Here is a 26212-nt window from a genome sequence, read left to right on the forward strand (position 1 = left end):
CTAATCTTTTTATATATCCCTATACCTAAATCAACTGTTTTAATTACTATATTATAAAGTATCATGACAGCCAGTAGGTAAGTCCAATTCTGATCTGTTTCAAGATTGTCTTGGCTATTGTTGTACCCTCATTCCTCCATATAAATTTGGGTATCTGCTTGGTAAATGCCTTACAGAGTCGGGAGAACGGGATTATGATAGGTTTGTAGGTAAACTTTAAAATATTTTTCACAAGCTTTATGCTATTTTTCTTTTCAACTAAAACAACTACGTTATTTCCTCCCTACTGGGCACATGTCTTCTAAATTGATTTAGTTAGGGTTAATTATGCTTTATGTATAATATCAAATATGGGTGAAAGAAAACAGTGACGCTTAAATCAATATTGAGGAGACTATAAATCCAGAGACAATCTCTTTGCACCTATTACTCCTCTAAAAAGGTATGGACAGTAGGAAATTGTGTATGTGCTAAGCAAACAGAAAATTTTGGATTGGTGGACTTCAAACTAGTTAAACAAAATAGCATAGGATTAATATAAATTCTGAAAGAGTATATATAGGAGTTTTTAAATCATTTTCCTACTTTCAGTTATAAGTAAACTTACTGATATCAACCAAACACATATTAGAAATGATCTCAAGAAATCAGATTTGCTTTTCCTTAGCCTTGCTTTATTGAAAATATTAAAAATTAACATTTCTTTGAAATTTTTTTGTAATCAACCCTTCTAGTAACACAATTAAACACCTGAGAAGTATGTGATTAAAGGATACTTTTAGTTTATTTGGGTAAAACGTTTTTCAAAACTATATTAATTTCTTTTCTATGACCTCAAATTATAATAGTCGAACACAGTGATTCCTATACTACTGTTGTCATAATTTTCAACACAGAACATTAATGTGACCTTCACAGCCAGGCATGCTGAATATATGCTGAATGTGAGGTGATATCGAGGTATACTTGATAATAATGTTGGGCATGCTAACAGGATGATGGTTACGTTTTGCAAACATAGACAAATTTAAACTAATTCAGGGTGAAATATGATGTCAAGGATTAGCTTTAAAATACTAGAGAGAAAAAAGAGAGATGTCTGAGACAGATGAAGGGCACAAACACTGTTAATTATTGGAGCTGGATGACAGGTTCATGAGGGCTCTTTGTAATATTTTCTCTACTTTCATAAATACTTGAAAAGTTTGAAGTTTTTTTAATCAAAATTGTATGCCAATGCAGGAGAAAAGATGTGATCTTACTAATCTTAGTGTCACAGTGTGTTTCTCTAGAAGAGAAAAAGTAAGTACTTTTATTCTCAGAACTTCTCAAGATTAAAAATTAGTTTAGACTCTGGACTCAAATATATAAGATACTTTTAAAGTTTCATAATAAAAAAAACCCCAGTTGAGCACTTTGCAACAGCAAAAAACTGCCTATAATCAACTATAAAACCAAAAATTAACTCTGATCTCTTTTCTGCTTTAATCCATAATATTCTTTTCTGCCCAGAATTCTATCAAGTGTACAAAGTGTTCCAAGATCAGAGAACAAAGTGAGTCTTCAACTCAAAAGTAAGCTACTGCTGTTGTGTAACCAACAACATCAACCTTCTATGGAAAAAAACAGCCTTCAAATACGACATGCACCAAAGACCAAAGACCCAGGGAAAGTCAGGCAGAACAAAGTGGTTACCAGGGAGGAATTCGACCAGCGGAGAGCTTGCCTTTCTGCCCTTCACACAAGAGTCTGTTTGCAACTGAGACTGGGTTCTTGATTCCTATAAAATAAAATTGGCAGAAAATGAAGTCAGAAAAATGTCTTCAAGTTTCCCACTCAGTTTTACGGTACTTTCAATAAGACAACTTTTCAATATCTTGGTAAACTCTTATATACTGATGAAAACCCTGAATTATCATGAACAATACAGATCAAATCAACAAATATATGAATACCTAGCAGATGCAAGAAACAAACAAATATAAAACACATTATTCCCATGTTTTCTCATATGCTACAGCAACAAAGACTGAATTTGAAATAATACATATTTAAATAAGGTCCCTTGTTAATAGATTTCAGAGTAATAGAATAGAAAAATAAACTAAAAATGCAGCATCTACTATCAAAACCATGAATTTCCTCTAAGAAATAAACATGATTATTACAAACTGTTTCAAATTTACTTGGGGAGAAAAATTAATGGCCTAAAATTTTAAATCTTACCTGCAAGAGAGACAAAATAACGAGAAAGTCTTACAGATGAGTACAGGTGAGGAGAAGAGACCAAATATGTACAAGACTATAACCTAAAATATGGTTCTGATTGTTTCCAGGAGGGAAAACAGAATGTGAAAAGTGAGAAGAGGACACTTACCTGGGAGGAATGATAAGACAGTAAGTATTAGTGTGAAAAACATTGTCAGGATGACAATGATGATGGTGACAGAAAACACTGACAGAAACTTAGTATCTAATTCTAATTAATATGTGCCAGGCACAGCACCAAACCCTTAAATGTACCAGATTGTTTAACTGATCACTTCACTCCATCATATAAATACACTTATGAATGCTATCTGATTACTTAGAAAACAGTTGCAGAGGGTGAAGTTACGTGCCCAAGATCACAGCACTAAGGTTTTAACAGAGGCAGCTAACGCCAGAGGCGTTAGGCCCTTCACCACTAACCTAAGAATGCCTCTCAGGTCACTGTAAATACAAAAAAACATCAGCAGTGGGATATAAAGAGGTTATAAAAACTCAAATTAAGACCATTAGATTGACGTAAAACAAAACTAACTACATATTTAGTTATTAATAAATACCAAAAACTTCTGTCACACACAAAAAAGTATGAAATACTGAAAGAAGGAAAAGCTCAGGTGTCTGTACTGTTTTCCCCAAAATAAGACCTAGCTGGACCATCAGCTCTAATGTGTCTTTTGGAGCAAAAATTAATATAAGACCCAGTCATATTTTACTGTAATATAAGACGGGGTCTTATAATATAATACCAGGTCTTGTATTAATTTTTGTTCCAAAAGATGCATCAGAGCTGATGGTTCGGCTAGGTCTTATTTTTCGGGGAAACACGATACTAGCTCTTCAAATATATTTCTGTATATGATAATTCAATATTGTAAAGACATTAATAATTGCCAAATTCACTTATAAATTCAAAACTTAAAAAAGATTTCTATGATGTATAGCAAGCTAACTCAAATTCATCAGGAAGAGAAAACTTTGAAGAAAAATTAAGAGGTACTATTTCTTATTAAAAGTTATTCTAATCATAAGGTGTACTTTGGGTACAAAATAGATAATTATATATATCAACAGAATAGAATAAAGCTAAAGTTTTGACATAGACACATGTGAATTTGGATATTTAATACATGATAAAGATAGTATTTCAGATGAGCAGAATAGGGATAGATTATATATAAGAGGTAGAAATAACACAGAGTGCTGGGCGTCAGACTATTTTATAACTGTGCTGGCTATCAATTTATTGCTTCTCAGCTACAAATTCACCCTTTGTTGCCTGATCTGTGAAAACGGGTATGGGCCCTTGAAACATTTCCTTTGCCAGCTGGCACACTGGTGAGCTTTGTCAGTAGAGGGCACTGGAGACACACTGCAGAAGGAAGATGTGGTTTGCTGGCCAGGCTCTGGGACAGCCCCCACTTTTCTCCAGTTTGGCCCACATGATAGGCTCCAGAGCTACGTAAGTGCCTGCAGGGCACAGTTTTCCCCAGCTCAGGATTCAGGCCACAGCAGCACAGCTGAGAGCCCCAGAAAGAACATGACTTTCCCCAGCTCAAGTCATAGATTCCCACATCTCATCCTCAGCCCCCATATAGCAAAGTGCCCTGTGGGGTTGGCTGCCTAGAGGGCCCAGTCTTTATCCTGCCCAGCACATGTTTAATTCTCCTGGCCTCCTGACCTCCGTATGCCCACGTACCAGGCTGAGCTCACCTGCACCCTACAGGATTGTTCTTGCTCTCACAGTGGCTGTGGCTTCGGTAACCCAGCAATTTCTCTGCCTGACAGTGGGCAGCAACCATACCTTCTACCACAGGGTATGAACTCCCTTCAAGTTTATTCTTACTTGGGTATTCCTTCTGACCTAGGATACACTTTGAGTTCTCTTTCCATCTTTATGTAGTTACTCTCCTATCAATATTCAATAATTCTTTATATTAAACTTTATATTTAAACTACTGTGCGGTTTCTGTCTTCTTGTTGGACCCAGATTGATAGAGTAACCTTGACAAACTACTAAATCTCTCGTGTGTCTCAGTTACCTCACCTATAAATGGGGATAAAAGTACTAACCTCAGAAGGTTATTGTAAGAACTAGATGATTTACCGTATTTTGCCATGTATAATGCACACCCACATTTTTGGCCCAAACTTTCAGGGGGAAAAATCTTTCGTTATACTTTTTTTCAATTGAAATGTTTGTTTGTTTCCATTTAGATACTTGTTTTTTGTATTGTAAAGGAATTTTAGCACTTATTTTTTAACATATTATAGTACAAGAAATTTTATGTAACAAATAATTACAAAAGACAAGAACAAGGGACAAGAAATTTTATGTACCAGTAACAAATTTATGGAATTTACACATCATAAATGGCAAAGAACTCTTCATCGCTGCAAGTTCGTCGTAAGTTCAACAAAACCAATTATCGTATTCCAGGGTATTATTTTGTATGTGGATATCGTTATTGATTTCTAGAGTTACACTTTTAACTCATAAGTACAAATAAATGAATTAAAAATATATAGATATGGAATTAGTACTGTCCATGTATAATGAACATCCTTATTTCTCCCTCACAAATTTGGGCAAAAAAGTGCACATTATACATGGCAAAATACAGTAATATATATAAAACTACTGGAGAACAATGCATAGTATGTAGTAGTCACTCACTAAATGGTAATTATTATTGTTATTAATGTTATTCACTAAATTATGTAGGGACAATTTGTTGGTCATTTCAGAAAAAATACACAATGCATTCAAGAGGTAAACAAAAATAAATTATACAGGTATTAGAAGAAATCACAGGTGATTAGAAGAAAATATAGGTGAGAAAAACCTTAAGAAATGCAAAATATAAAAGCTACAAAAGAGAAATAAGTTTGACAAATAAAATTTTTTAATTACAATATGATAAAGCCCATTGTAGAGTTTTAAAAGGCAAGCCGCACAAGTATAAACAGTTCACAGAAAAATGTTAATGGCCTTTAAACATATGAAACTTCCTTAAATACCAAAAAATTTCATAGTAAAACAAATTAAAATCAAAACTAATTGAAATATCCTTTCTTACCTATCACACAAATCAGAAAGATATAGAATACTGAAACAAACGAATAATCAAATAGACCTAAGTTATATATAGAACACGTACCCAACAACTGCAAAATACATACTCTTTTGAAGTTCACATGGAACATTTATCAAAACACACCATAAGCTGAGACATAAAGCAAGTCTCAAAAAGCTTCAAGGGATTGGAATCATACAGTGTATGTTCTCTGACCACAGTGAAATTAAACTCGAAGTCAATAAAGAAAGCTAACTAAAAAGGTCTTCAGGCAAATAAATGTGAACACTCATATGAGAAAAATAAATTCCTTGAAAACAAATGAGAAAAAGAAAATACAATCTTATAACTCTTAAAGAAATTGAATCCCGTTTTTTTAAAACTTCCCACATACAAACAAACAAACAAAACTACATTACTAATTTAGGATGACTAATGAATTCTTCCAAATAATTAAAAAGAAATCACTCCAATCGTACACAAACTCTTTCAAAGATCAGAAAAAAAAAAATCCTCAACTCATTTGATGAGGCCAGTGATAACAACATGATTCTAAAATCTGAAAAGAAAACTATAAGAAAAGGAAATGAAACCCAGTTTATTATAGACATAGAGGTCAAAACCTTTAACATCCTCAAATAAAATCCAGAATATAAAAAAATAAAAACTTACGAACAAGATAGCTTTATGCCAAGAAAGAACATTCCAAAATAAATAATAAATTTCATTTTATTTTTAACAAAACAAAGGGGGATAATCCATATCTCAATAGATGCAGAAAAGCACTTCATGATATTCAATACCGATTTATAACACAAATTAAGATTAAAAAGGAACTTCTTCAATCTGATCAAAAGAACCTACGGAAATCCTACGGCTGCATATAGAGTGGTGAAATATTTAGTGTTCTCCCTCTAAGACAAGGAACAAAGCAAGGATGTTGCTACACTACCACCATTTATATTCAACATTGCACTGGATGTCACAGCCAGTATAATAATGCAAGAAAAAGGTAAACATTTAAACATTGGAAAGGAAAAAGCGAAACTGTCATGATTCACAGGTAATATGATCATGTATATAGAAATTCTAAGGGAATCTATCTTTTTTTTTTTTAACTTTAATATGTACTAGGAAACCAAAAAATTTGCGTGACTCACTTTATTGCAACATTCACTTTATTGAGGTGGTCTGGAACAGAGCCCACAATATCTCCGAAGTATGCCTCAGAAATTTTAATTTTAATTTTTTAACATTTGAATTTTTTAACAATAAAAATATATTATTTCAAATAATTGTAAAATTAATAGAATATGCTAACACATTTTAAATGTCTATAATCTCTTGAGAGGATGAAGAAGAATGATCAAACTCTAACAAAGACTTGCACATATGCTATTTCACTGTTTTTTTTAAACTATTCATAGCTAAGAGTTCATGTTTTAAATTCAGTAAAAGAAAAAAATGTTTGTTTTCAACACTATTCCAAGCAAGAATGGCAGAAAAGACTGGACTAAGTCTTTAGGCAGCATGGAATGGTAAGAGAGTTTTCTAAAGAATAGAGATAGTGTGTTATAATGTCCACATACCACTCAGTGCTCCAACAGCTCCAAAATTTAAGGATTTTCCATCCATTATGCTGGCATCACACTCAATTTCACCCAATAGATTCAGATTAGATCCCATTCCTGCATTTGTAAAAGGAGAATCCTAAAAGATAAAAACAAATATTAAAATACCATTAGTCTTAAAAAAAGATTTATGGTCAATTCTTCATACACTGTTACATAAATTAGAAAGGGAAAGAATACTTCCTAACTCATTCTATGGTACCAATACTATTGTGATTCCAAAACAAAACAAAGACATCATGAGGAAAGAATATTACATACCAATATCCCTTATCAATATTGACACAAAAATCCTCAAGGAAATACTAGAACACCAAATGCAGCAAAACACAAAACAATTATACACCACGAACAAGAGGGATCCCAGGAAAGCAAGTTTTGTTTAACATTATATGAAACTTACCATGTAATATAGGTAATAAACTCACCATGAATGTACTTCACCATGTTAATAAAGGACATAAAAAAAAAGATCATGTCAACAGACATAAAAGGAATTTGACAAAATCCAACCTCCTGTCACGAGAAAAACACTCAACAAAATAGAAATAGAAGGGAACTTCCTTAATATGATGAAGGGCACCTATAAAAAGTTCAGAGTAACAATCATAATTAATTGTGACAGATGAATGCTTTCCCCTAAGAACAGCAACAATACAATACAGCAATGTTCACTCTTACTACTTCTATTCAACATTATACTGGATATTCTAGACAGGACAATTAGGCAAGAAAAAGAAATAAAGAGCACCTGCATTGGAAAGGAAGAAGTAAAGCTATCTCTACTTGAAGATGACATGATCTTGTATACAAAAATATACTCAGGACTTCATTAAAAAACTATTAGAATTGATAAAAAATTTCAACACGGTTGCAAAATACAAGATCAATATACAAAAACCAATTTTATTTCTACACACTAGCAACGAACTATCCAAAAATGAAATTAAGAAAACAATTTCACTTAGAATAACAGCAAAAAGAATAAAATGCTCAGGAATGAATTTAACAAAAGAAGTGTAAAACCTGTACACTGAAAACTACAAAACATGTTGGGGAAAAAAAATTAGACTTAAACAAATGGCAAGACAGCCATGCACATAGATCAGAAGACTTAATATCTTTAACAGGGCAATACTTCCAAGTTAATCTGACTCAACACAATCCCTTATCAAATCCTACCTGCCTTTTTTTGCAAAAATTGACAAACTAATCCTAAAATTCATATGGAAATGCAAGAGATTCAGAATAGGCAAAACAATCTTGAAAAGAAAAACAAAATTGTAAGTCTCACACTTCTAGGTTTTATAACTTTCTACACAACTATAGCAATCAAGACAGTGTAATACAGGGGCAGCTGGATGGCTCGATTGTTTAGAGAGTGAGCTCTCAACAACAAGGTTGCGGGTTCAATTCCCACATGGGATGGCGGGCTGCGCACCTCTGCAACTAAGATTGAAAACAGTGACTGGACTTGGAGCTGAGCTGCGCCCTCTACAACTAGATTGAAGGACAACGACTTGGAGCTGATGGACCCTGGAGAAACACACACTGTTCCCCAATAAAAAAAATAAAAAAAAAAAATAAAAGGCAGAATGATACAAAGATATAGTTAAGGATAAACATACAGATCTATGCAATAGAATTGAGAGTCTAGATATAAGTCTTCCATTTATGGCCAATTCAACATGGATGCCAAAACAATTCAATAAAGAAAGGATAGTCTTTTCTATAAATGGTGCTGGAACAAGTAGATATCCATATGCAAAGAAATGAAGTTAGACTCTATCTCATACAATACACAAAAATGAACTCAAAGTAGACATACAGATGGCAAACAAACATATGAAAAAATGGTCAACCTCACTAATCATTAGAGAAATGCAAGTAAAACCCACAATGAGATACCACCTCATCCCAGTCTAAATGGCTATCATCAATAAATCATAAACAAGTGCTAGAGAGGATGTGGAGAAAAGGGAACCTTTGTGCACTGTTGGTGGGATTGCAGAGTGGTGCAGCCACTATGGAAAACAGTATGGAGGTATCTCAAAAATCTAAAAATGGAACTACCTTATGACCCAGCAATTCCACTCCTAGGTATCTATGCAGAGAAATCCAAAACTCTAATTCAAAAGAATTTATGCACCCCTATGTTTATTGCTGCACTATACACAATAGCCAAGACATGGAAACACCAAAATGCCCATCGGTAGACGACTGCATTAAGAAACTGTGGTACATTTATACAATGCAGTATTATGCAGCCATAAAGAAGTATGAAATCTTACCATTTGCAACAACATGGATGGACCTAGAGAACATTATGCTAAGTGAAATAAGTCAGACAGAGAAAGACAAATACCGTATGATCTCACTTATATGTAGAATCTAAAGAAAAGAATAAATGAACAAACTAATCAGAAACTGTCTCAGAGACATAGAGGAAAAATGGAGGGTTGCTTGATGGGAGAGGGTGGGGATAAGGGGGAAGGTGAGGGGATTAGAAAGCACAATTGGTAACCACAAAACTTCCACGGGGATACAAAAGTCAATTTGGGGAATGTAATCAATACTGTTGTAAAGATTTTGTAGGGTATCCAATGGACACTTGTCTTATTAGGGAGACCACCTCAGGGATGATGTAGATACCTGATCACTGCACTGTACATCTGAAGCTGGAGCTTAACAGTAATGAATGTCAACTAGAACATATATATATATATATATATATATATATATATATATATATATATATATACACATACACACACACACACACACACATATATATATACACATTTATACATATACATACAGTGTATATATATAACTGTATATACATATACACATATATATGTGTATATATATACAGTTACAAGAAATGGAGTACAGCATTAGGAATAGAGACAGTAGAAAAATAATGGCTGTATGCCATGTCAGAAGGGCAGTAGATTGGGGGAGAGAGGATATCACTGTGTGAGGGATATAAATGATAAATGTCTATTACATTGTTTTGGACACCTGAAACTAATAGAAAAAATTAACTCAAAGTGGATCAAAGACCTAGATATAAGGGCTAAAACTATAAAATCCTTCAAAGAAAACAAAGGGGCAAATGTTCATGACCTTGGATTAAACAATGGTTTCTTATATATGACACCACAGCATAGCAACCAAAGTAAACTGGACTTCATTAAAATTAGAAACTTTGTATTTCAAAGTACACTATAAAAAATGTAGAAAAAAACTCACAGAATGGGAAAAAACTCCAAATTATTAATCTCATAAGAGATCTGTATCCAGGATATATAAAAAATTCCTACAACTTTAAAATAAAAAGACAACAGAATTTAAAAATGGACAAAAGATATCAATGAACTTTTCTCCGAAGAAGAAATGTAAATGGCCAATAAGCTCATGAAAAGATGCTTGCCATCATTAGTCCTCAGAGAAAGGCAAATCTAAACCACAATAAAACACTACTTCACACCCACAATTCCACTTAAAAAAATATGAAAAGATTCAGAAAAACAGATTTGCTGCAAGTATAAAGATATTCGAACACTCAACATTGTTAGTGTGAATGTAAAATGGTATAGCCACTTTTGAAAACATCTGGAAGCTCCTCAAAAAGTTAAACATGGTTAACACTGATCCAACAATTCTTCTTCTACGTATATTCCCAAGAGAAATGAATTGTCTATATAAAACCTGTACACGAAGATCATAGCAGCTTTACTCTATATTCATTCTCCGGCATTACTGATCAAATGTCCATCAACTGATGAATGAGTAAGTAAAATATAGTATATCTATACAATGCAGTATTAATCAGCAACAAAACATAATGAAGTACTGATATATGACACAATATGGATGAACCTTCAAAACATTATACTAAATGAAAAAAGCCAGTCACAAAAGACCACATCTCGGATGATCCCATTTATAAGAAATGTGCAGAATAGGCAAATCCATAAAGTAGACCAGTGGTTGCCACTGCCAGGGTTGGGAAGAGGGGGAATGTGGAGTGACAGATAATAGGCACTGCGTTTCTTTTTGAGTTGATGAAAAAGAACGGAAGTCAGATGGTGGTGACAGCTGCAGAACTTTATGAATACAACTAAAAACCTGTGAACTGTATACCATAAAAGGGTGAATTTTATGGAATATGAATTACATCTCAAAAAAGATACTATACAGAAAAAAACACTTATGTCAACAAGGTAAACATAAGGCCTGGAATCAGAGGCCAGCCATGTATTTGGAATCTAAAAGAAAAACACTACCTTGCTTTACTAATGCAGTGAGTAAAGTTTTAAAAAATATATACCACTAGATTTAAAAACTCAAGACTGTATCATACATGATCTCCAGAGAACATGCGAAAAAGCTAATAATATAAAATCTTAACAAAAAAATAAACATCATGAAGACAAAGTCCCAAAAGACTTCCTTTTTTAAATAGGAGGGGACAGATGGGTAAGTAAAATGAGATTAGAGAGAGAGTAGAGAGACACTCCTTAGAATCACTGCATAGAAGAAGAGACTACTCCAAAATAACTGAGGGCCATAAAATATGAACAAACTACCTCACATTCCAGAAATCTGAGTAAATCCAGAAAATTAACTCTGCTCTAAGGTAAGACCAATGTTGCCTAGGAAAACAGGGCAATTTTGATCAACCTAAAGATCATCAAATCCCAAATCATCTACAAATGGTTCCAGTTTCCTGGGTTTATACCAAATCCAAGAAAAACTGAACACATTAAAACCTTCCTCTTGTGCACCTATAACTTCAGCAAAGGGCTCAGGGATTTAAGACCAGGGCTTTTGTCCTCATACAGTTAGATACTTTAATTGTCCACAGAATTTTAAAAGTAAGATCACAGTGTAAGAAATAACAAAAAGATCGTATAATTAAATAGAAAATGAATTATACAGATGACAAATACTTTGAGCACTCAAAAGGAAATGGCTCACTCTGAGATGGAGAAATTAACAGCAGGCTTTCTGGAGAATGCTAAACAAAAGCAAAGACTAACTAGCCAGGAGCTGGAATTCCAGTTGGAGGAAATGATGGGAGCAACGTGGAGGTAATAGCCACAGAAGACACATTCAGCAAAGAGGGTTGGCTGGAGCCAAATATTGCCCCATATCACTCATCAGAATCTGGACTTGAACTTGAGGAGGGAGTGACGTCATAAAAATGGAAGCATGAGGTGAGCCTCTTGGAATCTCCCCTGGAATTTACAACAAACTGAACAACTATAACTCCACAAAGGACTCCATGCGCAGCAGACAGGCAAGACTAAGAGAAACACCACTGAAATCACCTAAAGCTGGGCAAATTGCACGAGCAGGGGGAGGAGGAAAGGGAGAAGTGTGGAGACAGGGCCAGGTGGGCTCAGGACGCAGACCTAGCTCAGTGCTCCGAGCTCGCTGCATCCAGAACTACCGCAGCTGCGGGAGAGGGAGGAACTCGGACTGCTAGGGCTCCGCTTATGGCCCACAGGGCTGAGGGGGCAGCACATAACACGGCTGAACCCAACGCTCATGGCAGAGACCTCAGAGAAAAGACTGAAGGAAGAAGGCTGAAAACTGCGGTTTAAGCCCTCACTGCCGAGCAGAGAACGGAAGCCATAGGCACTGAGACTAGCTGCCCCCTACTTACCTTCCCAAAGTTCACCCCGCCCCCACCTGCCCAGTGCTAGAAGCGGAACAGTAGCAGTGTCAGATCAAAAGAACAGATTATTTGCAGTTCTGAAAACTGTGTTCCGCAGACACAGATTCGCAGCCCAACTAGTTCCGGCAAAGGGGAGGGAGCTGTGGAAGGAGGACAGGCTGTTGTGGTGGTCACCGCCATTGCTGGAGGCCACCTCTCCAAACCTACCCTGCCCCAGTCCCCACTTATCTGGGCGGATCCCTGCAGGAGTAAACAGAGATGCTGAAACACATGGGCTCTGAATCTAGTGCAAGAAAAGCTTTGGAACTTCAAAAGCTCTCCGCATCCCCACACCGATGGAGCACCTTATGACCTAGGTGAACTGTTCACAGAGTTCGAGAAGCCCGCCTTCCAGGGAATCCGCACATTGTGTGAGAAGCTGGAATAGTGCAGGGGAAACATAACACGACATTGTGAGAGAGAATAAAAGGCTGCAGCCAGAGAGAAATTAAACATTCTACCAACACCTACTGGAAAACAAAAGAAAGACCTCTTCTATCAACCTGTTGCAGAACCCACTCCTGTAGATGTCCAGGAAGAGAAATAATAAACCATTAATTGCCATGAATAACCAAGGCAACAATCCTCAAGGCAGCCAGGGAAAAGAAGACGGTAACCTACAAAGGAAAGCCCATTAGATTATCATCAGATTATTCAGCAGAAACTCTACAAGCCAGGAGGGAGTGGAACCAAATATTCAAACTATTGAAAGAGAAAAATTATGAGCCAAAAATAATATATCCAGCAAAGATATCCTTTAGATATGAAGGAAAAATAAAGACCTTTCCAGACATACAGAAGATGAGGGAATTTTCTAACACACGGCCTGTACTACAAGAAATACTAAAGGAAGCTATTCGACCACCATCAACAGGGACAGTTTGTGGCAAACAAAACATAAAAAGAGGGAGAGTAAAGGCCTGAACCGGAACATGGGAATGGAGAAAGTAAGCATGCTAAGGAAAATGGAATATTCTAAACATCAGATTTTCTTTTACATAAACTTAAGGGTAACTACTCAAAAAAAAAAAAAAATCCAGAACTGAAATATATACTGTAATAAAAGAAGAAACAGATGGAAAAAACCATAGAATACCATGACACAGAAATAACAGACAACAACAAAAAAGCAAAGAAACAATGGAGGCACAGTCTTACCAGAAAACTAAAGAAAAAATGATAGGAAATCCTCACATATCAATAATCACCCTAAACGTAAATGGACTAATCTTCCCAATGAAAAGGCACAGAACAGCAGACTAGATCAAAAAACTAAACCCAACCATATGCTGTCTCCAAGAGACACATCTCAGCTACAAGGACAAGCATAGACTCAAAGTGAAAGGGTGGAAATTGACACTCCAAGCAAACGATATCCAGAGAAAATCAAGTGTAGCCATACTGATATCAGATGAAACAGACTTCAGGGTGAAAAAGGTAACAAGAGATAAAGATGGAAATTTCATAATGGTAAAGGGGACTATACAACAAGAAGACATAACAGTTAACAATATTTATGCCTCCAATCAAGGAGCACCGAAATATACCAAGCAACTACTAACAGAACTAAAGGGAGAAATTGACCAAAACACAATTATACTAGGGGACTTAAATGCATCATTGACAGCTATGAATAGATCATCCAAACAGAAAATAAATAACGAAATAGCAGCCCTAAATGACACATTAGATGAAATGGACATAATTGACATCTATAGAGCACTTCATCCTAAAACATCAGACTATACATTTTATTCTAGTGTACATGGAACATTCTCAAGGATAGACCATATTTTGGGACATAAAACTAGCCTCAACAAATTTAAGAAGATTAAAATCATACCAAGCATGTTTTCTGATAACAAGGCTTTGAAATTGGATATCAACTGCAAAAAGAAAGCAGTAGAAACCACAAATATGTGGAGATTGAACAACATACTTTTAAAGAAAGACAGGGTAAAAGAAGAAATAAAAGCAGAGATCAAAAGATTCATAGAAACAAATGAGAATAAAAATACATCCTACCGAAATTTTTGGGATGCAGCGAAAGCAGTTGTGTTTTTCTGTTTGTTTGTTTGTTTGTTTTATTGGGGAAGGGGAACAGGACTTTTTATTGGGGAATAGTGTGTACTTCCAGGCCTTTTTTCAAGTCAAGTTGTTGCCCTTTCAATCTTAGTTGTGGAGGGCGCAGCTCAGCTCCAGGTCCAGTTGCCGTTTTCTAGTTGCAGGGGGCACAGCCCACCATCCCTTGCAGGAGTCGAACCAGCAACCTTGTGGTTGAGAGGATGCATTCCAAACAACTAAGCCATCTGGGAGCTCAGCGGCAGCTCAGCTCAAGGTGCCGTGTTCGATCTTAGTTGCAGGGGGAGGAGCCCACCATCCCTTGTGGGACTCGAGGAGTTGAACCAGCAACCTTGTGGTTGAGAGCCCACTGGCCCATGTGGCCGAACCGGCAGCCTTTGGAGTTAGGAGCATGGAGCTCTAACCCCCCGAGCCACCGAGCCAGCCCGAAAGCAGTTTTAAGAGGGAAATTTATAATCTTACCGGCCTATCTCAAGAAACAAGAAAAATCCCAGATAAATAACCTCACGTTACACCTTGAGGAACTAGAAAAAGAAAAACAAATGAAACCCAAAGTCAGCAGAAGGACAGAAATAATAAAAATTAGAGCAGAACTAAATGAAATAGAGAACAAAAAGACAATAGAAAAATTAATGTGACATAGAGCTGGTTCTTTGAAAAGATTAATAAAATTGACAAACCCTTTGCTAGACTCACTAAAATAAAAAGAGAAAAGACACTAACAAAATCAGAAATGAAAGAGGGGAAGTTATCACTGATGCCACAGAAATACAAAGGATCATCCAAGAATGCTATGAAGGAGTATATGCCACCAAATTCAATAACCTAGAAGAAATGGACAAGTTCTTAGAAACATATAGCCTTCCTGGGCTGAACCATGAAGAACTAGAAAATCTAAACAGACAGATCACCAGTAACAAAATTGAATCAGTCATCCAAAACACTACCCAAAGCAAAAGTCCGGGACCAGATGGCTTCACTAGTGAATTCTACCAAACCTTCAAAGAGGATCTAATACCTGCCCTGCTCAAACTCTTCGAAAAAATTGAAGAAGAGACAGCACTCCCTAACTCACTTTATGAAGCCAACATTACTCTGATACCAAAACCTGGTAAGGATAACACAAAAAAAGAAAACTACAGACCAGTATCTCTGATGAATACAGATGCAAAAATCCTAAACAAAATTCTACAAAATCGAATACATTAAAAAGCAATACATTAAAAAGATTATTCATCACAACCAAGTGGGGTTTATCCCAGGGGTATAAGGATGGTTCAACAATGCAAATCCATCAATGTAATACATCACATAAACAAAATAAAGGACAAAAATCATATGATAATATCAATTGATGCAGAAAAAGCATTTGACAAGATACAACATCCATTTATGATTAAAGCACTTAATAAAATAGGCATAGAAGGAAAATACCTTCACATAATAAGGCCATATATGACAAACACTCAGCTTAATCTCATAATTAATGGTGAAAAACTGAAGCACTTTGTTCTACGTTCAGGAACACGACAGGGCTGTCCCGTATCACCTCTGCTCTTCAACATAGTGTTGGAAGTCCTCGCTAGAGCAATCCGGCAAGAGAAAGAAATAAAAGGCATCCAAATTGGGAATGAAGAAGTTAAATTGTGATTTTTTGCAGATGACATGATACTATATATAGAAAACCCTAAAGACTCCACCAAAAAGCTATTAGAAACAATCAATGAATATAGTAAAGTTGCCGGCTACAAAATCAACGTACAAAAGTCCACTGCATTCCTATATACTAACAGTGAAATCTCAGAAAAAGAAATAAAAAAAGAACAATTCCTTTTGCAATTGCAACAAAAAGAATAAAATACCTAGGAATAAACTTAACCAAGGATGTAAAAGACCTATATGCTGAAAACTATATGACATTTTTAAAAGAAATTGAAGAAGACATAAAGAAATGGAAAGACATTCCGTGCTCATGGATTGGAAGACTCAACATAGTTAAAATGGACATATTATCCAAAGCAATACACAGATTTAATGCAATCCCCATCAAAATCCCAAAGACATTTTTTAAAGAAATAGAACAAAAAATCATCAGATTTGTTTGGAAACACAAAAGACCACGAATACCCAAAGCAATCTTAAGAAAAAAGAATAATGCTGGAGGTATCACACTCCCTGACTTTAGCTTGTACTACAGGGCAACAGTAATCAGAACAGTATGGTACTGGCAGAAAAACAGACACGTAGACCAATGGAATAGAACTGAGAACTCAGAAATAAAACCACATAAATATGGACAGACAATTTTTGACAAAGAAGCAAAAAACATACAATGGAGAAAAGACAAGCTCTACAATAAATGGTGCTGGGAGAATTGGAAAGCCACGTGCAAAAGAATGAAACTGGACTGCTATCTGTCACCATGTACCAAAATTAATGCAAAATGGATCAAAGACCTAAACATAAGACCTGAAACAATAAACTGCATAGAAGAAAACATAGGTACTAAACTTATGGACCTTGGGTTCAAAGAGCATTTCATGAATTTGACTCCAAAGACAAGGGAAGTAAAAGCTAAAATAAATGAATGGGACTATATCAAACTTAAAAGTTTCTGCACAGCAAAAGAAACCATCAACAAAATAAAGAAGCAACCAACTGAATGGGAGAAGATTTTTGCAAACAGTGCCTCCAATAAGGGGCTAATATCCAAGATATACAAGGAACTCATGCAACTCAACAAAAGAAAAATAAACAACACAATTGAAAAATGGGCAGAGGACAAGAAGAGACATTTCTCCAAAGAGGACATACAAATGGCGAATAGACATATGAAAAAATGCTCAACATCACTAATCATCAGAAAAGGCAAATAAAAACCACAATGAGATATCACCTCACCCCAGTCAGAATGGCTATCATCAACAAGATAAATAGTAGCAAGTGTTGGAGAGTCTGTGGAGAAAAAGGAACCCTCATACACTCTTGGTGGGATTGCAGATTGGTGCAGCCGTTATGAAGGCGGTGTGGAGGTTCCTCAAAAATTTAAGAATAGAATTACCGTATGACCCAGCAATTCCTTCTTGGGTATCTACCCAAAAAATCTGAAAACATTTATACATAAAGACACGTGTGCTCCAATGTTCATTGCAGCTTTATTTACAGTGATCAAGACATGGAAACAACCACAATGTCCTTCGATAGATGAATGGATAAAGAAGTTGTGGTATATATACACAATGGAATACTAGTCTGCCATAAGAAAAGATGAAATAGTACCATTTGCAACAACATGGATGGATCTTGAGATTATAATGCTAAGCAATATAAGTCAGACAGAAAAAGCAGAGAACCATATGATTTCACTGATATGTGGTATATAAACCAAAAACAAGAAAAGAACAAGACAAATAAATGAGAAACAAAAACTCATAGACACAGACAATAGTTTAGTGGTTACCAGAGGGTATGGGTGGAGGGGGTGGTAGATGAGGGTACAGGGGAACAAATATATGGTGATGGAAGGAGAATTGACTCTGGGTAGTGAACACACACTGTGATTTACAGATGATGTAATACAGAATTGTACACCTGAAATATGTAACTTTACTAACAATTGTCACCACAATAAACTTTAATTAAAAAAAAGGAATCTGGACTTGACTGGGAAAACAGTGAGAAGCTAGTCAAGCTTTCTGCCTAAGAGAAATCAAGATGAGTATATTGCTCAAGGAAACATAAACTAACATTCATATATTTTATAAAAAAGGAGAAGAGACTGAAACCAGAGAGACCAAATTGGAGGCTATTTTATAATGTAGGCTTGAAATACTAAGCACTTGGCATGGTGGAATGAGAGTAGTAAGAAGAGAAAAGAAGAACAAGAGAGGAAACAATCAGAACTGTTAAACTTCGGAGACAACTAAAACTGTTAGTAAGAAAAGGCATTTTATAAGATGGAGAGAAGAATGTGCATAAATGATTTTGAATAAGACCTTCCAAGTCAATATTTCTAGCTAAGTCGTTTACAACTAAATCTTGGGAAGAGATCACAACTAAAGAAAGATTATGGTTTAAAACAGATGAAGACTGAAATCTTGCCCTGGATTATTTTGAAAAATATAAAAATGCCAATCAGAAATCTCTGCAGCAGAAGATAAAGAGATTGTAAGCAAAGTTAATTACCATCATATTACAAAGGTTTTTAAACTCTATATAATCTCTCTTGCCTGATCATATATATCTTCAAAATATGTGAGAAAGGAATTGAAATGTGAGAAAAAATGTAGAGCATCCATATTTAGTAATTCCCAAAATACACATATGAGATCGCACTATATACACTATCTCAAAAATCTTTGAAATAGGATATATCAGCTAATGAGCTATACAAAGTTAAATTCAACATAATACCCAATTAGAAATCACAAAGTGAACAAACGAAGTCATTCTGAAAAGGATTCCTGCATGATGGTTTAAATTTGACATTTTAAAAATACATAAGAAAAACGTATGTAAAAAAAATAAAGGGTATCTTAGAAGCAATTTTGTTTCAAAAATATTTCTCCTACTTCAAAATATATTTATAACTTCAAAAGTGTGCCTACTGAACTCTGCTTCTGACTAGGAAGTCAAAATCCTAACTAGAAAATCAGACAAAATGTATGAAACAGACTTCATTCAAACGCCAGCACAAGACTCTCATCCCAACAGAAGAGACATGAATCAGGTGCCTCAACTGAATTCCTAGAGATACCTTCCAAGCCACAGCACAGGGAAGAGACGCCAATGTTGTTCTCGAGTTCAAGACAAAGTTATGAGTTCAAGGAGGCCAGAAAACCAGAACATGCAGTACAGGGTACAAAGACGGCAGAGCTACACGGAGAGAGACTCAGCTACCCATATGGGCCCTTAGTCTCTAAATAAATATTATACCTGTAATGAAACTACCATGGCCAAAGAAAGACTCTCTGGAAAACTTCAGTAAGCTGAACAGTTTCTGGAACTCACACAGAGGTTATTAGAATAGGCCATGTTCCCATCAGCCAGAGTGAAGATTAGCAGAGAAAGTCTTAAGAGGCTACTCTAGACCTGCACGAACAAGGTTTTAAAGAAAGCCTCAAAAGGATCCAGTTGATGTAAACTAACAACAGTGTCCATGAACAAAGTCCTACAATATTTGAAGAAATGCTACAATATCCAACTCCCAATAATGTACAATTCACATTTAGTATAAAACCAAAGGTGACCAGACATGCAAATAAGCAGAAAAATACAGCCCCAAACCAGAAGAAATGATCAAACAATAAAAATAGACCCAGAAATGACACAGATGATAGAATTAGCAAACAATTCTAATGTTAGCTAACAATGTTAAACTTGCTTTCATAAACATACCCTAGATATCCAAGTAGGTATGAGAAAACATGAGGATCAGGAGTAAAGGAAGCTATAAAAAAAAAACACTAAATTGACCTTTTAGAGATGAAAATATAACAATCTAAGACGAAAACACTTAGGAACAGAAAAAGACTTTTACATTAGGTAAAAACTAAAGAAATCTGAATGAAGTGTGGACATTATTTCATAATATTGTATCAGTATAGGTTCATTAATTGTGAAAAACGTAGCATACTAAGTGTAAGATGTTAATAATAGGGAAAATCAGGTGTTGGACATGTGGGAATTCTCTGTACTATCTTTTCAATTATTTTTTAAAAAATCAAGTCATATCCTGGGAGAAAAATTTTACAAAACATAAAGGTAAAGGACTTGTATCCAGGATAGATAGATAGATAGATAGATAGATAGATAGATAGATAGATAGATAGATAGATAGATAGATAGATAATTCCATACAATTCAGTAAGACAATCCAAACTTTGTAATGACCAATTTAACACACAGATTCATATACATGAAAAGATGTATAACATCATTAGTCGTTAGGGAAATTCATATTAAAACCACAAGATACCATTACATAACTACTAATGGCTAAAATTAAAAGACTGATAATATTTGAGTACTGGCAAGAATGTGGAGCAATTGCAACCCTCACACACTGCAGCTGAGAATGAAAATGGCAAATAGTTTGCCAGTTTTCTTTAGTCATACACTTACCACAGATCCAGCAATTTTATTCTTAAGCATTTATTCAAAAAAAAATGAAAGCATATGTCTACCCAAAGACTTGTATTCAAATGTTCATATCAGCTTTAATCAGAACAGCCCAAAATAAGAAACAATCTAAATGACCATCAACTTGTAAATGGATAAACAAATTGTGATATATCAATGCAATGAAATACTACTCAGCAATAAACGGAACAAACTCCTAATATACCCAACAATATGAATGAGTCCCAAATCATTATGCTAAGTGAAATAATTCAGTCACAAAACACCATATATTGTGTGATTCTATTTATACCAAATTCTAGAAAAGGCCAAATTATGATAAAAAGCAGAGTGGTTGCCATGGACCACTGAGAGGAGAGGATTAACTGCAGATAGAAATATGAGGGAATTATGGGGGAATGGAAATGTTGCATATATCATGATTGTATTGGTGGTTACATAATTGTATACATCATACTGTACACTTAAAACTGGTGAGTTTTGTTGTATACCAATTATACTTCAATAAAGCTGACAAAAAAGTGTACCTATCACTTGATATAAACTGATCAGCCTGCATATTAACTTTACTCTCATAAATAATATACATAAGCCTTTAAAATGTTCATTTGTTCATTTTCTAACCTGAATAATTTTATACAACTAGTAATCATGATGTCCAATCAGTAACCAGCGATCCTTTAAAAATCTGTCAGACTCTATTACTCCCTTGTTAAAAACCTGCAATGATTTCCCATAATACTTAGAATAAAATCCGAAGTGCTAATTCCCAAGGTTTACATCCCCAAGGGGCCCTACATGATCTTGCCCCTTCCTCCTTCTCATGACTTATTTCTTCCCACTTCCCCTCTCCTTTACTATGTACCAGTCACACTGACCTCCTTGCAATTCCGAGCACACCAAGAACATGCCCACCTCAGGGACTTTACTTTTGTCCATTCATTCCTTTGAAATTCTGAGTTCAGTAAGTGATTCTAGTAGGGAGAAGTTAATAGATACAGACTGTGTGTGTGTGTGTGTGTGTGTGTGTGTGTGTGTGTGTGTGTGTAAGCATACACGTACATGTATATATAAATAGCTACTGTCCCATGGGTATAAGTATTATAAAGAATGAAGTAGGATAAGAAGGGACAATGGAGTACTTTTCCCTCTAACCAAAAACTCCCTTCCCTGGCATCTTCCCATGGCTTTCTCTCCATTTCATTCATGTCTCTACTCAAATCACATCTTTTCAGAGGGTCTTCTCCTTGCTGACTTAGCATTTCCCCAACCACTTTCTTTTCTCTTACATTTGTATTCTTTTTATGGCAACTTTTACTACCAGACATTATATATAATTTGGTCTAAATCTCTGCTAGAATGTATACCCTAGAGGTTTAAGTGCTTGGCACACAGTAGGTACTCAACAAATATTTGCAGAATGAACAGAACTTAATTATAACTAGCTGTAACTAGAATAATTGCTCATTGTAAACAATAATCTCTCAAGCAAACTGATGTTATTGAATCTTGCAGGTTACTCTTACAGAGAAATGCCAGGAAAAATGCAGAAGAGTGCTAGGAATTCAATCTTTTCACAATTAAAACAAGAGAAATTAAATAAATTCAGGTAATAGTATTTCCAGTTTCTAAAAAAATGAAATTTTAAAGGCATAACATTTTTTAAGCTTCCTTATAACTTTCAGAGGAGGTAAAGATTTTAAAAAGTAAGACCCTGAGTGCTTAACCCAGCAAAGAGAGGGCAGGAAGGCCAAGAAGCAAAGACCCCATCATGACATGGAAACCGTTTCTACTAATGAAATTTGGAGACATCAAACCAAGGCCAAGATCTGAAAAGCATTACTTTTAGTATAAACTACAACCTGTATTACCCATTTAATGTGCTTTGCTGAAAGCATAAAATAAGAGCTATTTCTTGGGCCAGCCCGGTGGCTCAGGTGGTTGGAGCGCCATGCCCCTAACGCCAAGGTGGCCGGTTCAATTCCCACATGGTCCAGTAAGTGCGCCCTCTACAGCTAAGATTGTGAACAACGGCTCTCCCTGGAGCTGGGCTGCCGAGGGCTGCTGAGAGCTACCAACCGACTGCCTTAGACGGGCTGGGGGGGAGCAACCAGCATGGATCAGGGAGCTGTGTCCTACACAACTAGACTGAGAAACAACGGCTTAAACCAGAGTGGGGTGGGGGGGAAGTGGAAGGGGAAAAAAAAAAAGCTATTTGCAAGGCTATGGAGTACAATGTACCTCTAGGGCTTGGGTATACAATCTATTATGAGATCCCCTATTAATAGCATCTTACAGATACAAACAATTTAGTTTTCAAATATACAAAAATGAGCCTGGCACATTATAAAATCATTTTTATATAAAATGATTTGTGTTTGTCCAATTTCCAATCTTCCTTTAAGAAGCTAGACATTTACAGAAAATTACTAACATGTTAGTATTAATACCTTGCTATTCAAGTGTAAATTCAACAAACAAATCATTAAATGAATGAAACATAATAGACTGAAACTTTGTGATATAATTTCTTATTCAAAATTAAGTAGGCTAAAATATAAAAATTAATTTAATTATTGCCTTCATTAATAAGCAGGTACCTTTATTAATGTAAAGCTGATGAGAAAGGGGGGGAAAACAAACAGCTTTTGAAACAAATTATTTCTCAATTATTTTTAATAGAGAAAAAGAACAGATGTAACTTCACTGTGGTTATAGTCTTTTTCAAACTAACACTGGTAAAACTTGTGCAATATACCTATCTTACCTGACACTATCCCAAGAATTACAAACTACCTTGTATCTCATCATCAGTTCTCATTATTTCCAGAATGAATGAAGGCCATGAAAATGTATTGCCAAAAATCATCTCAGAATTTTTGTTTAGTAGCCTATTGAGCTCAAATTTTTAAGAACTGGATTGTTGAAAGATTTCCAATTTAGATTCCTCTGTGGTGCTATAGGTTAAGATTCATTCATTCAAAAAATATTTATTGGATACCTATGTGCCAAGCAAGTCTTTTCTATAAAGAACCAGATATATTATATAGTTCGGGCTTTGCAGGCCACACAGAGAATTCTACAACTACTCAGTTCCGCCTTTGTAGTGTGAAAGCGGCCAGAGAAATACACAAACAGATGATCGTGGCTATCTTCCAATAAAAATTCATTTATAAACACTGAAATTTGAATTTCATATAATTTTTTGGTGTCATAAACTATTATTCTTCTTTTGACTTTTATTCAACCATTTAAAAAGTAAAAACCATTCTTAAGTTTGCAGGACATTCAAAAACAAGCAGCAGTCCAAATGTGGCTTTTTGGCTATAGATTGTTAATCCTTGACCTAAACCATAGAGCAGTTAACAAAACAGAAAAATACCCTTGCCCACATGGAGCCTCAATTCTAGCTAAGGCAGACAGACAATAAGTAATTAAATAAATTAGATGGCATATTAGACAGTATATGCTGTCTAATGGCATATGCTGGAGAAAAATGAAACAGGATAGGAGATAGAGAGTACTGGGCATGGTCAAAGAGCTAAATGGGGGAGACAAGAAGACAACAGGGGTAGTTACAATTTATTTTTCCTTTTAAATGTTTATTTTGACATAAATTCAGAAATACAGAGAAACACAATACTGTATAGTATCCAGAATATATGAAGAACTCCTACAACTTTCATTAACAACCAAAAAACAACCCAATTAAAAATATGGGTGAAGGACTTAGACTTCAATAGACATATCTCTGAAAAAGATATACGAATGGTCAACAAGCACATGAAAAGATATTTAATATCATTAGTCATTAGATAAATGAAAATCATAACCACAATGAGACACCATTCACACCCATGAGGATGGCTATAATCACAAAAACAAAAAGTAACAAGTGTTGGCAAGAATGTGGAGAAATTGTAGCGCTTGTACATTGCTGCTGGTAATGTAAAATGGTTCAGCTGCTGTGGAAAGCTTGAGTGTTTCACAAAAAGTTAAAACACAAAATTAGCATATGACCCAGCAATTTGTACTGAAACAAATACTTGTATATGAATGGTCACAGCAGCACTATTCGTAACAGCAAAAAAGTGGAAACTCAAATGTCCATCAATGGATGAACACATGAACAAATTGTGGTATATCCAATGAATGATGTTGAATAATAGTCCACAAAAAGGTGTAACTACTGATACATGCTACAGTGTAGATGAACCTTGAAAACATCATGCTAACTGAAAGAAGCCAAACACAAAAGGTCACATATTGTATGATTTCATTTACATGAAATATCCAGAATAGGTACATCCAAAGAGACAGAAAGCAGATTGGTGGTTATCAGGGATTGCAATAGGAGAAAGTGGGAGAACTGCTTAATGGATACAGGATTCCCTTTGGAGCGATGAAAATGTTTTGGGACAAGACAGAAAAAGTGGTGGTAAAACATTATGAATGGTTAATTGACACTGAATTATTTACTTTGAAATCATTATTTCTGTGTTCTATGAATTTCACCTCAATTAACAAATAACAAAGCAGACACAAGAGATTCCCCTCGGCAAGATTCCATTTCAGAACAGGCTTTACCCCAGAGTGACTGGAGTGGGGTATAAGGGGGTCTTCTAGAGGGCTGCAAGTGTTCTGATTCCTGATCTGGGGTCTAGTTACTTCACACGGCTAAATTCACTCTGAAAAATTCAAGAAGCTGTCCCTTTTCAATAAATGTGTATACTTTTCTATATGTGTACTACACTCAAAGTTTTGAAACTATAATGTGAAATTTTGAAAATAAAAAATTAACTGTAGATTTTTTTAAAAACTGTTAGCATTGTGGGGTAAAAAAATCCAAAGGATCTCTCTGTATTATTTCTTACAATTGCACGTGAATCTGCAATTATCTAAAAATAAAAAGTTTATTAAAAAGAATCAAAAATGAAAATTTCTAGACTCATCCCTGAAGATTGTGATTTAGGTCATATGAGGTAAACACAGGGAATCTCCATTTTCTTTGAACAAGCTAGCTACCTCAAGTGATTCTGATCCATCTGGGCCATGGCCCTCACCTTGAGAAACTCTGACCTGAACGAACTCCGTAAGCTGTTTAACTTCACTTTGTCTGCAAACCCCATTTTTGAGAAGGCTGGTAAAGGCGTATATCAGCAACAGCATAGAAGAGGTGGAGAGTACGAGAGCCAAGCCATGAGATGCTACAAAAGGTAACCACACTGAGAGCCAGGATTCAACTTTTACTGGAGAAAAGTTAGATGAACTGGGAAAACATTAAT

At 35.4% G+C, this 26212-nt stretch overlaps 1 protein-coding gene across 10 annotated transcripts in view; it reads right to left on the reverse strand.

The window, feature by feature from the left end:
* TASP1 (taspase 1) overlaps nucleotides 1-26212 on the reverse strand; it is a 250470-nt gene that overhangs the window by 196824 nt on the left and 27434 nt on the right. For all 10 annotated transcript variants that reach the window (XM_019752062.3, XM_088789266.1, XM_019752061.3 and 7 more), the window contains 2 exons: nucleotides 6935-7055; nucleotides 1696-1780 (listed from right to left, as the gene is read on the reverse strand). In XM_019752062.3, coding sequence (XP_019607621.1) covers nucleotides 1696-1780; nucleotides 6935-7055 — 206 coding nt within the window. The remainder of the gene's footprint in view (nucleotides 1-1695; nucleotides 1781-6934; nucleotides 7056-26212) is intronic.

Source organism: Rhinolophus sinicus, chromosome 13 (genome assembly GCF_057876585.1).
Source record: "Rhinolophus sinicus isolate RSI-liver-muscle chromosome 13, RSI-T2T, whole genome shotgun sequence".
NCBI classification, from domain to species: Eukaryota; Metazoa; Chordata; class Mammalia; order Chiroptera; family Rhinolophidae; genus Rhinolophus; species Rhinolophus sinicus.